The following is a 14636-nucleotide window of genomic DNA, read 5'->3' as shown; positions in this document are numbered from 1 at the left end:
AAAGAGTGATCCTCGTGAGAAGAAAAAGAAAAAAAAAAAAAAAAAAAATTAAACAGTAAAAAAAGTAATCCATAACACGTACGCGACACATTTTCGATTTGAGATTTTTCTTTTTTACAGGTTCGGAAGAATTGGCCAAAGAAAGGGTATCAGAGGCACACGCCAAACCTAACAAATCCTCGGCAAGGGAACCCGGGGGTGAGGCCTTTTCGAAAATCCGCGAATTACCGCGAGCCATGACGGAATTGCTAACCAATCCTGCGTTCTTCATGCTGAACTTGGCCGGTGCTAGCGAGGGCTTGCTTATAGCAGGTTTCGCTGCTTTCCTACCTAAACTGATCGAAAATCAATTTAGCGTCAGCGCCAGTTCAGCCGCGTTATTGATGGGTGAATACATTTTTTCTTTGCAGTTACCTTTTTCCCTTTCTCCCTTCCCTCCCTACCCACACCCCAACCCCCCTATAAAAAAAAAGTAGAAAGCGCAACATTTGCAGCACGATCCCCGTAGTCCTTTCGGCCAAAACGCGTCAACTGCAAAAGCACAGCAATTTTTATATCGAGACGACCGATCAAAACGCTATTATAACTCTCATGTTTTTTTTTCTCTCCCCCTTCTACCTTGATCACCACCCCGGTTGTCAAAACCAAAAAGAAAAAGAGAGAGAGAGGGAAAGAAGAGAATGATGAGAGAAGAAGGGACGATCCGACGTTTTTACTCCATTTAAACGACACTCCTTCTCGTCCTTTGTTTCAGGATTGGTGACGGTACCCGCTGGCGGTGGTGGCACGTTCCTCGGTGGTTATTTGATAAAACGTTTAAATTTGTCTTGTTCCGGTATATTAAAATTTTGTTTATTCTCAACGGCAGCTTGTATAGTCTTCACCCTTTGTTTCGCACTGAGTTGCCCTAATTTGAATTTTGCCGGACTCACCGTACCCTATCATGCAATCACGAAGTAAGTATCCTTTTGAAATTATTTGAAACTTTTAAGAACTTATAAGAATATAATAATTCTAATCGATCGGAGTTTACCTAACTTTTATTAATTATTTATAACCACGCGTTATTTTTTTTATTGGAAAATTTTTCACTCCTGATATTGAAAAATGTAATGCTTTTAGATGTATATATTTCACTCGAGTAGGTCCAGTCGTTTTTAGACCGTGAAAATTTTTCTGTCTGTCATCCCTCGTCCCGCCCCAACCCCCTGACCCACCCCCATTCGAACATCAACGTAATTTTATTTATCCGCTATGCTAAAAGTAAAACGTCGCATCAAATTTTCCGGAATGGCGCGCACACAGAGAGAGAGAGAGAGAGGGTCGTCGTTATAAAATCGATTTCGGAGGAGATCCCTCCCCCCTCCTCCTCCTCCTCTTACCTTCCGTCCCATTTCAAGAGAAAATCGCGACGACGCGACCTTTTAAATAAAATACACCGATTATTGGATCAACGTCAAAAATTCGATTAAGATTTACTACGACGTACGAAAGATAGAGAGAGAGAGAGAGAGAGATAAGGGAGGTGTTTTCATTAATCGTTCGCAAGAGATACTTGTAGTAAAATCATTCCCAGGATGATGAGGAGGAACCCCCCCCTCTTTACTTAATTCGGGTCGCGTTACATATCTTCGAAATAACACGTTCTTTTTTTTTCTTTCTCTATTTTTAATAATTTTCTTTTTTTAAAATTATAAATACTATGTATCACCTACATTTCAGAAAATCGTTATCCCTGGAAGATACTTGCAACAGTGCCTGCGGATGTTCCAGATCGGAATTTAATCCTATTTGCGGTATCGACGGTGTTACTTATTATTCGCCCTGCCACGCTGGATGTTATCAAGAAATATTGATGAACGACGTCAAAGTAATATACAAATTAATATTATATTATATTTTTAATTTTGATAATATAATATGATCCGAGATCGAATCGCGTTAAAGAAAAGAACAACAAAATATTATGATGAACCAAAAAAAGGTCGTGAGGTTTTCATTTTATTTTTTGTGGTATTAATATTCCCAAAGTAAATTTTACAAAAAAAAAATCAATCCATTATGCATTTTCAAGATAAAGTTTTAATACAATACAACGCACGAACTTTTGGGCTCATCCTAATATTATTTCAACTTTTGACGTCGAATTGAAAAAAATAAAAAGGTATTTATTACGGATTACACAGGTGTACGCAGACTGTAGCTGCATACAATCCACTGGCAAAAATTGGACGACTTTTGTCAACAACGAGAACATCACTTACGAAGCTATCAACACTACGTGTACTAGCACGTGTTCTTATCTTTGGTTATTCGTCGTACTCGCGTTTTGCAACATGTTCGTTACGTTTCTTTGTACGATGCCAGCTTTGTCGTCTACCCTAAGAGTCGTACGCGACGATCAGAGATCATTCGCACTTGGAATACAATGGATAAAGGTTAGAATTTTAGGCACGATACCTGCACCAATGGTATTCGGTGCACTAATCGATGAAACTTGCATACTATGGCAAGAGAATTGCGACGGAAGAGGAGCGTGTCTCGTCTACGATAATTATTACATGAGCAGGTAAAGTTTTTGTCCAACATATTCGGTAAAACTTTATTTAATCCCGAAATAGGTCTAGAAATGTCATTCGGTAAATATATATTTTTCCATTTGATTTCGTTGAAGTACTTACTAGTTTTATAACTCTCTCGAGGAAAGAACGTAAAAACCGAACGTGTTACACCACTTTGCATGCATCGTTGGCGTCGTCGTCGTCGTAAAAATGTAGGAAAAGTTCAACGTTTGACCTTTTGACAGAACCAATTCCCAATACACCTGAGATAGAAAATAGATAACAGAAACTCGAACGATCAATCCTTTTACTAATCTATTATTCCTCCCATCTGTTTACAGTTACATGCTAGCATTGGCTTTCATTGGAAAAGCTGCATCCCTACTATTTTTTTTCCTTGCATGGTGGAGTTACATTCCTCCGGTGAGCAAAACGATTGGTCCAAATTCTCGACAGGAAAATACTGCTGGTGTTAACATATCATTAATGCCGAACGATACCACGAACGATCATCAACTTACACCAGCTACGATCACTCCTATGATGGACGCGTAGATCACCATTCATTATTTTGGATATTTATGATAGAAGACAAAAATTCATTAAATCAAGATAAATCGCACGCGAGGGGAAATGAGAAAAATTATCGAAGAACTTTTGCGTCGAGGATCTGCGTGAAACTGAAAGAAAAAAAAAAAAAAAAAACAAAAATGTGATAAAACATTTTCTACGAAAACGTTAAGGTTGAACGTTAATTCGATAGATATCATTTCGTACGAATTATTAATTTCCTTCTAACTCGTTGTGAAATTATCACTCTTACTGGAATCATTTAAATTTTGCAACAAAGTATCGTAATCGATCGTGATTATTCGACGGTATTCGTCGTTGTGTTCGTAATTAATGTACGATATAACTTGTACAGTGTACAATATATCATCAGTGTACAAATAACTTACAAACAAAAATCACGAAACATATCCTAACGATGGTATACATTTGTTCTCAATTTGACACGATTGCAACGTCGATGATCGAAACAACGTAATGGGAATCTATTTTCCCGTGTTTCCTTATATCGATGACCAATTTTATTATAATTCGCGCAACATCGTACGATTAAACGATGTTTTGTTTTCTTTATATTTCGTCGATTTCATTCGTAAATATTATAAATTACGAATTCGACGGTGCGGTATACGCTGTCTGCAAAAGCTCGTTCACTGCCGGAACATTAAACCGTTTTACGATATATATATACATATTATATATAGTAAAAGCACCGGAACTAATGTGAAATCTTATTGAGTGGAAATTTAAAAAAAGAAAAAAAAATAAAACAAAGAGAAATAAAAATAAGTAAAAAATAAGTACTTGTTTTTTTGGATTGGGAGAATAAACAAATTGCAGAATACATCGCACAAGTGCACTTGTAATATTTCTAATATTCGTTAATCGATATCGATCTCTCGATTTTCCTACCATAGTACCAATCTGTATTGACAAATAATACGTATTAAATGTTACGATTAAAAAAAAAAAAAATATATATATATATATATTACGGATGTTTGTACTACTCATTGCGAAGTGCAAAGTGATATTTACGCTTAATTAAGTAATTAGTCAAAGTACAGTGTTTGAAAAAAAAAACAATAGAAATCGTATAGCGTTTAATCCCCCTTTAAATGGTGTCGACAAAACTGAATGTCGTATTTTTACCCATTGTAATAACGAATTTGTAATCCGACGATGTACTATATATTATTACGTAAAGAGAGATGCGTTAAAACTTTTTATATTAAATATATTAATATAAAAGTTACGCGACGTATTTCGTAAATATAAAAAAAAGTTCCACAGCTGTTATTTGTATTAATGAAAAAGGGGACACGATAAAAAAATAAAAAAAAAAGCAAAAAAATCACATCGATGTGCGAGCAATGAAATGTTATCGTAAAGTAAGGTATTTCACATTTTTCTACGTTTTTTATCCGACAGATTCTTCCTGTCGACAAATCATTGTCTTTGCCGAACCGTTAATAACACACCCGTTTTAATAAATAAAATGATCGTTGCTCTCTCTCTCTCTTGTTAACAAAAAAAAAAAAGCGAAAAATAAAAAGAAAGAAAGACATTCGATTCTACAAATTATGATTAAAGCGTCAAGAGATGTTACGACTAAAAAAAAAGAAAAGAAAAATCTTATCATATCGTCAATTCGATGAAAAAAAACACTCGTGAGTAGTAACTCATATTATATATAGGTATTTATCTTACCTATTAAACATGTATATGTATATATATATAAATATATATATATATAGAAAATAGCGCGATACGTTCGTTGTATCTATCTTCGATTCTATTAAGTATCGTACAATTTTATTATCAATTTATAATTGAAATTATTTTTGTTATAGCGAACAATCGAAGTTGTACACGATACGATAGCGTTATATGTGTTACGAATAAAGAGATTGTAAGCTGTGTTATTATACACCATACCTTTTAACATTATTCCCGATTAAATAACGAACAGACACTACCCTAACTAACCAGGAGATGGTCAGATAGACTCATTTCTGATTTATTTTAAATTTTGCACATATGTAATAGTGTGTGTTCCTGATGTTCTTTGCCTTTCCTGAATCCTATACCTATTTAAAATTAAAGTACTCACATTCGCTTAAAAAAGTATGCTATTTGCTTGCCTATTCTACATATTTAAAAAGAAACAAATATACACACCAATAAATTTACGCCACGGTTCTCTCACATACCACACGGGTGCAAAGGCCTAAACTAAAGAGCATTCACAAATATTTAGAGTTATATTTGTTAAAGAATTAAAAATAACAATGTATGTGTCATATTTAGATTTTGTGTGTGCCTTCAGAAATGCCATATACATATAGATTATATATTTTAAAAAGTAGACATTATATTATAGGAGCTCAAGTAGAAGAAAATCAAAACGAGTAGATGATAAATCCAACGATGATCACCTGTAACAAGAAGAAAACTATATTAATCATACAGTCAATAAATTCAATCCTAAAATACTAGTCGCCAAATTAGCAGATGCACTATTTTTTTAATATAATTTCCTATTTATTTTTATCATATCTCTATTTTAGGTTGAATAAAATGAAATTTAAACGCGTGATTTTATATTAAAATATATAATAATTAAGAAATAGAAAAGCTAAGAAAATTACAATACTAAAAAAAAAAAAAATTAAAATTTATTTTAATCATTGTGAATTACTTTTATACCGCGTTCTTTACACACACGAAATTTCAAATATAATAATATTCGATCAAAGATAAAAAATTTAAAGACAAAAAATGTAAAAAAAGTTATTGTTATGTTCAACGAACGTCAATTAAGTTTAATATATGAGAAAACGACAATCTAAATAGTTTTGACTCAATTAGCAAACAAAAAATTTGTGCATCTTTTGAACGATTCAAGCATGAGTTTGGCGTAACAAGGAGATGGAATGGTCCATCATCTCCAATTACAACTACAAATTAATGACGAGCAAGAATGTAATATAATAAAATATAAAATATGACTAGAGAGCTATTTTCGAAAAGTTCTAACTTGCTGTTGAACGTTTGAAAATAACTCAATAGTCTGTGTAGTTGCCCTCTTCAGCCACATTTAAGTGGGGGCCTCTTCGGCATTAGCCTCTTCTTTCTTCATTCCCTGAAAACTGCATTGGACATTTTCTACGTGTAAGAAAGATAAGATCTATCATACTACTTTAAACTAATTACCTCATATTTTTTTATGATTTGAATCATTAATTATTAAAAAATTAATCGACGTTCACTGTTCATTAGTAAAGCTCGTGAACCATGAATGAACTTAGAGTTCATTGACATATACACGAGCACAATTAATTATATGTCCAAGCAGATAATTATCGATGACCTAAAAACACGTCGCACTTTTAATTTCAAGTAATAAAATAGAATTGAAATAAATAATGCAATAAATGTTATGCATTTCCTTGCAATATTTTCATTTCATTCATTCGTTATATTTCTAATTGAGAAAATCGCGATTGTGCGAAGTGCTTGTATTGTAATGCTTAAAACTAAGTATCAAATTCATCAAAGTATTTGCGAATTTGTTCGATTCTATCTCGTTCGAGGTAGAATCGAAATAGAAATGGATCTTTCAAATCGTTGCAAATTACTTTGAATCATGATACATAATAAAGATTACAGAAGAGTCACAAAATAAATTTACAAAACAAGCATAATAGAATGAAATGATATAATTTTGTAACAATTCTGTATAAACCAGGAGGCGGAATTTCCACTCCGGAGTGGAAGCAAGCCTAGTGCCATTCCTGGATCCTACCTACTTAAAATTAAAGTTTTCACATTCGCTCAGAGAAATATGCTACCTGCCTGCCAATTACCCGTATTTAAAAAGAGCAAATATACATACATACCCACCCACTCACTCCAAGATTCTCTCACATACCACCAGGGTGCAAAAGCCTAAACTAAAGAGCATGCCCCGGGGCACCTCCGACACCCTAGTTCAAACGCGTGTTTTCTAAACTTATGGGAGTACGTACCAATGCTGTAATCGACTGCCAAGGCTAATGATTATTGCATAAAAGTCTAAACCAAAAATACAAGTATACACTAGTATATACGCATACTAGTAATATACGAGTATGTTAAAGTTTATGCAAATAAATGCAGTAACTCTACTATGCAAAACGATTATCAAAAAAGAAAATTAGAAATATTTATTATAAATATAAAAATACAGACACGCGTGTGTATTTTTCATATTACACGTGATATGTAGAAGTAGTGCTCCCAGTATTAAATTATGTATTAATTAAAAAATATCGCGAAACGATGTACAGTACACACTACCTAATACGCACACACAGGTGTAAAGTACATCGTGCAATCACTAGCACAATGACAGCCGCCAATAGGGGGAAAAACTTAAAACTAAACCTATACTAATTGTTTCTCTCACCTATACGAGTAGCACCTGGGCACACGTATAGATGAGAACGCAGAAAGTATAGGGGGGAGAAACGGGAGATTAGTATATTAGAAGCTGAAAATCCTAATCTAAAAAATATGATTAAAAACACATATATACATAAGACATAAATACATTTTTATAGAAATTCATCTAAGCGACTAAGGATTCTAAAATTTATTTAATGAATAATGACTTTTAATATCTTTTAATATCTTTTAATATATTTCAAAACCTCGGACGACTCCTTTCATTAAGTTGGCTGTTCTAATAAAAGAACTGGGCTTTGAGCCACCACTTAACTGCTAGAATCTATCCGTCGCGAATGAGTTTGTCTTCTTGCTCATTTATTTGTAATATCGAAGTATCGATATATCAAATTAATCGCGATTAAATAAACTAAGTACGAAGCAATGCATGTAAGACATTTATTACATGCTTTTCTTGACGAAAACGAGTAAATTAATGCTCGATTTCACCACTACTATCACGAACAAAACACGTAATAAAAAAGAAAGTGCATTAATTAATTGCACTGTTAATTGAATGATTTTAATCGATGAGACAAGAAAACCTATCCTGAACTAATAAACATACAATACAATACAATATAATATACAATTTTCATGAGTAATTCCTAGAAAGGAATTACTCATGTGCTCGTCACTAATTTATTGGAATAATTACAACCAGTAACTCGTGCCGATTAGGACCTTTCATCCTCGACATGATTGAGCACCGGAGGGACTTTAAATTTTTTGACTCACTGCGTAAGAAGTTCTACGATGGCTCCAAAACACTCCTACTTTGCAGCAAGTGTTGTAGTCTGACGATCGAAGAGTTCCTCGATTTGGTATTGAAGGAGATCCACCGAAGATCCACCGAAGATCCATCGAAGATCCACCGAAGATCCACCGAAGATCCATCGAAGATCCATCGATGATCCATCGAAGAATTCATCCCACATCTTTGATAAGGTAGAAAGTCCGTCGTCATATCTGTAAAATAAAATAAAACAAAACGGTAAGTTATTTATAATATAATACAAAATTGTATAAAAAATAAATCAAATAAAAAGTAAATTAAAATGAATACTTACAATGCATTGCAATGGGATGAAATTCAATTGCACCATGGCGATGCACCTCGCGTGAATCTAAATACGCGGTATAAACGAAAATAAGAAACTATAGAAGAGTTTCTTATCGCGAAACCGAAATTTTATTATACGGCGAACAACACTGATTTTAATTCGCGTATGATTTTAATTTATTATACGCCCGATCACTGATTCTACACAACTAATTCAAAGACTGCTTTGCACACAGTCAATGCAAGTAGAAAAATCTTCATTGATGCACTGGCTCTAATACGCGAACAGTCTGTGCGACTGTTTAAAGATAAAAATACAACTTTACTCGAACAATCTCTAATGCAATTACTGCATTGGTCGCAGTTAATTTAATATATAAATTGCAAAAATAATTCACGAACGCGACGGAATTGAAATAAGCGAACGAACGTGCTTCTAATCCGTGATTTTAATTATATTTAATCGATTGCAACACTCCCGTATATTGCTTCGCGCACGATTGCAATCTGAAACAGAAATAAAAAACAATACTATTAATATCATTACTATTACTGAAAACAATTAAAATGTTTGTTGAATTATTAAATACAAAAATATACTCACTTTGTATCTCCATCGATGAATGCACGATGGGTCTCCTACCCTTAGGATGACGATGACAATGCACTAACACTGATTCTACAACTGCATTACATGCAGTTAATTCAATTAACACTAGATTAATGGACTTACAATAAACCAATTTGACTCTCCATTTAAAATTTCTTTGCTACATATGCTACATATATATATATAAAATTTAAATATTATTTTTTAAAAATATATATTGATTTTTAATACCATAATGAAATATATGTAAATATTAATTCCTCCCCTCTACCCATTTCTTCATGCAAACAATTTTTGTAAGTTTTTAAAAAATAGTAAACGAAACAATAATGAAAAAATCTAGTGTTAAACGAATTTCCAAATGAATTTAATTTATTAATAAATCGAATTTAATTAATTTAATAAATTGTAACACTATTCCAACGATGATCTGAAACAAAAATAAAAACAAGATTATATAGACCGTTGATATAAAAACATTATTATAAGTATTGAGAAAATGTTTAATATAAAAATTGACTTACGTTTATCCTTCAGTGATGAATGCATGATGGGTCTCCTACCCTTAGGATGACGATGGGCACACGTTTAAACCGAATAAAAGAAACTTGCGAGTTTCTTAACCGAGCAAATGAAATTTTTACACACGGCGAACAACACTGATGCTACTTTCCGACTTTTTTATATTTTATTTTAACGATGCAACACACGAGTACCTCATTGCTTACGCGCTCGATTGCAATGATGTTCTGAAACAGAAAAAGAAAAAAGAACAATTAATATCATCGTTATAATAAAAATCCATTAAAGTTATCATAGAAGTGTTTGATAGAAAAATATACTTACTTTTAGTCTTCATTGATGACTGCAGGATGGGTATCCTACCCTTAGGAGATGACGATGAATAAAATAAAATTAAATAAAACTCTGAAAAGCTGAAACATACTAAAGATTATATTATAATACAATATTCCCTGTAAATCATTCCTGAAGGCATGTCACACTTTAAAAAATATTCTATCATAAAGAATTAAAATTATTAAAAGTAAAAGTTAAACAATATTTATGGAATTTATCAAAGTATGCAACTATTTATTTGATAGTGCTTGCTTTGTATTTTAATATACAAACCCAAGCAATATCAGTTGTCTAAATCTCATTACTTGCATAAAATTGCATATAAAATATAAAATATTATTAATAACTGTTAATAAAAATCTTTAAAGAAGTCTAAAGAAGACATTAACTGTAGTAGTAAACTCAATAAAGAATAACCTAACAAGTATATCAATTATTATGCTGTCCAATGCTATAATAAACTTTTTAAACGATTAATTCAATAATGATGAGATTAGAAAGAAAATCAATAAATATTGTAATACGTCACGTTCGTTAGATCTTAACTCGTCGAAGGACGGAAGAGGAATGATGATCTCATATTGTTTATCCTTGAGAGTGTCTAACGTTCGGTGCTCAGCTGTTTACGTTTTGTTTTCGGCGGTTATTCTTCTGTTTTCACCTCTACTCGAGAAATTCCTGGAATATACATACACGTTCGTTATTGCCTGTGATCGAATGTTTTGTTTTCTTATTCTCTCTCCCTCTCTCATTCTCGTTCTCACTCTTTCTATACATTTCTATATGTCACATAGCTTAAAAAAAGAAGAACGCTTACCTCGATGAATATGAAGATAAAAAAGAGTAAACAGAATTGTTTGACTGAGTATATGTATTTCTACTGGACTCTCCTAATGCTCCGAAATCTAAAAAAGTAAAAGAAAATAAAATTACATTAGTACAATATAAAGAAAATCAAATATATGAGTGTATGTGTACGAGCGGTTAACCTATACTTATGTATATATGCCTGTACGTGTATGTGTATGTGACAGGAATCGAATTTAATACGAAATACGCGATCTTTGAAGACATAATTATGAAAAATGATTAATTAGAGCATCATTAGAGATGGTACTAATTATCGATACCATGAAAAAAGCTGGAAATTGGAAAAAACTATTGTTAAGAAACATTGGTGAAATTGGCGGGATGCCGACACACCGATAATTATATTTTCACAGATGTCTTTCGAACTTTTTAATATTTCGTTTTGAAAACACTCAAGTATGAAAATCTTGTGTGTAGCTATCGTTTGATATATAATAGGAAGGTGTAAAATACTTTTCAATTACCTGGATTAAACGAGATAACACAGTACGCTGGAATATACAGCTGACAGATTTCGAATATGGCGGTGCCTACGTCACAGTGACCGTCACTGTGACGTACAGTCCATGCACGTAGTTGTATACGGGGTAGTCACCCGCAAAAAGACATAGCGTCATCTGATGACGTCACAGCTGCTTGATAATTTTGCATTTTTTCCATCTATTATAGAAAAATATCGAATAGTTAAAAATAGGATATAGGAACATAACAATTGTCGAAATATATACTTTATTAATCCAAACAATAAAAATTAAACATTATATGTCGATATCCATAGAAATGATGCTGTAAAACAAGATATATATATGATTGCGTAGAAAAATGCATACCAATGTACATGGAATTTTTTTCTACGCAAATATTCTTTATCCTTGACATTATCGTAATCTTTCGATTATATCATTTGAAAGTCATTTGTTAGAATAATCGATTAGTATATAGGCAAATTATTTACGTTAGAAAATATTTTTTAATTACCCGAGATTAATGGGACGACGAAGTATCCGTGCGATCTCCAGCACCGACGCTGCGAAAAGAAAGAAAAATAATCAGCAAAGAGCCTTGATTGGTTGATAATTATTTCGGAAGATAAGTGACCAATCAGAAATTCCCAATTACCATATAGAAATGTTTTCACGCACACATACGTAACTCGCCTTTCTTCATGACCACGCTAGTCAAGCTAGATATGATAATTTATTTATTAAATAAATAAAAAATTTATTCTATTTTACGATTTAAGGTACACGTATCTTGTTAATATTTAAAAAATAACGAAAAGAATAAAGACAATATGCACTATAAACCTTATCACACCGCACAGAAAAACATACATAATTTATTTATTACATAAATTAAATATCAATTTTTTATTAATAATTATAATTATCTAATTATTAATCCAATTAATAATTATTGTTATCTAATTTATTTTTCTATTAGGTGTATACGTTCCTTGTTAATATTTAAAAAATAACGAGTAAAATAAAGACAATATACACTAAAAACTTTATCACATGGCAACGTTCTGATTTAAACATTCCTTCAATTTTTATGTAATTATTTAAACTAGTGTACATTTGTTTTAACGTCCTTGTGCAATGATGGCTTTGAATAATAACATTTTCATATAGAAAAATATTACATTAAAATTATTTTATATTCAATGTATGTTAATAAGTATGTAATGTTTAAATCAGTACATATGTGTTTAAACAATCTGAAATATAAAGAGATTGCATTAGAATATTAAAATAATCGTTAATTAATCGATAGGAATGTCTATTGTTGTCTAAAAGTTCGGAATATATGACGTATGTACCGTCCCCTTCGAAATCCACCGTTGAAATGAGACGTTGTCCTCTATGAAAGTACTTTTATTAAATGTTGTTTATGTGACTTTCTCCGAACGTTACGCATGTGTATAAAAGGAATAATCCATCTAATCAATAAAATTTAAGATTATAACGATATGATTTTCGTATTTTTATCATTTTTATGTATTTTTTTTATTGCTCCTGCGCAGTGATTGCTTCGAGGGTAAAATTTAGCTGCAATATAAGAAAAGTGCATTAGTGCATTATAATAATTATTAATTAATCGATGCTAGTGTCTATGCAATTTTTATGCAATTGTTTATATAAAACTACACTATAAAGATGTAATTATTATATATAAATTACAGTTATATTATTGTAAATATTGAATTAATACTAACTAATAGAGTAACATGTAAGAATTGAATTCCTTTTTCTCACATTTAATAACGTATATGTAAATGAAAAAAGAAAGTACATTTCTCTAAACAATTATACAACAAATATATTAAAAAAATTAATAAACAATATACTAATGGAAAATGTGAATTATTTAAATTTACCATTATGATAGAAGAAAGCTGAGGTGTTTGCTCATTTCAGTATCATAAAAAAATTGCCTGGCTTCATTTTAAAATCTTGTAAACTCTTCTATTATGTATGTACTTGATACATGAGAAAATAAGAAAGCCTAATAGATGCTGTGCTTTTCAAAATCTTCAAATACTTGCAAATCGGAAAATCATAGGATTGTATTAGTATAGTATCAAGTAATCCTTGTTAATATTTAAAAACTAATGTTTAGAATAAAAACAATATACACTAAAAACTTTATCACATTGCACAGAAAAACACAAATAATTCATTTATTTAGTAAAGCAAAATAATTTTGTTTTCCTATTAGGTGTACACGTTCTTTTATAATATTTAAAAAATTAGGAATAAAATAAATAGGTTATACACTAAAAACCGCACAGAAAAACACAATCGTATAGAAAAGAAACCTCGTTGCAGATATTTTAAAAACAATTGACATAAAGCATTATAGCCATCCTTCAAGAATTAAAATAACAAGAGTTTTTCCATATCAATACAGAGTATGGGAATTTATACTTTCATGGTTGGCATGAGGATGTCAATTGTTTTGTTTCAATTTATTTTAATATTATGTCAATTGTTTTTAAAATATTTGCAACGAGGTTTCTTTCTATACGGTTGTGTTTTTCTGTGCGGTTTTTAGTGTATAACCTCTTTATTTTATTCCTTATTTTTTAAATATTATAAAGGAACGTGTACACCTAATAGGAAAATAAAATTATTTTTGCTTTACTAAATAAATGAATTATTTGTGTTTTTCTGTGCAGTGTGATAAAGTTTTTAGTGTATAATGTCTTTATTCTACAAATAAGTTTTTAAATATTAACAAGGATAATTTGATACTTTACTAATACAATCTTATGATTTTCAGATTTGCAAGTATTTGAAGAATTGGAGAAACATAGCATCTATTAGGCTTTCTTATTTTCTCATGTATCAAGTACATACATAAAAGAAGAACTTACAAGATTTTAAAATGAAGCCAGGCAATTTTTTTATGATACTGAAATGAGCAAACACCCCAGCTTTCTTCTATCATAATGGTAAACTTTAATAATTTACATTTTCCATTAGTATATTATTTATTAATTGTTTTAATATATTGGTTGTATAATTGTTTAGAGAAATGTAATCTCATTTTTCATTTCTATATACATGTACATAATGTATACATTAACAATTATTTTAATGCACTAATGGAC

The 14636-nt window shown here is 31.2% G+C and overlaps 1 protein-coding gene across 1 annotated transcript in view; it reads left to right on the top strand.

The window, feature by feature from the left end:
- The window catches only part of LOC122520121 (solute carrier organic anion transporter family member 4A1), a 28230-nt gene extending 24124 nt beyond the window's left edge, over nt 1–4106 (top strand). Inside the window, exons 8-12 of the mRNA XM_043640112.1 lie at nt 121–387; nt 755–956; nt 1723–1870; nt 2187–2569; nt 2903–4106. Coding sequence (XP_043496047.1) covers nt 121–387; nt 755–956; nt 1723–1870; nt 2187–2569; nt 2903–3116 — 1214 coding nt within the window. The 3' untranslated portion in view covers nt 3117–4106. The remainder of the gene's footprint in view (nt 1–120; nt 388–754; nt 957–1722; nt 1871–2186; nt 2570–2902) is intronic.
- Nucleotides 4107–14636: the final 10530 nt, after the last annotated feature.

The sequence above is a fragment of the Polistes fuscatus genome, unplaced genomic scaffold (assembly GCF_010416935.1).
Source record: "Polistes fuscatus isolate 324 unplaced genomic scaffold, CU_Pfus_HIC Scaffold3, whole genome shotgun sequence".
Taxonomy (NCBI): Eukaryota; Metazoa; Arthropoda; class Insecta; order Hymenoptera; family Vespidae; genus Polistes; species Polistes fuscatus.
The sequence above is the reverse complement of the archived record's forward strand: the minus strand, read 5'-3'. Positions and strand labels throughout refer to the sequence as shown.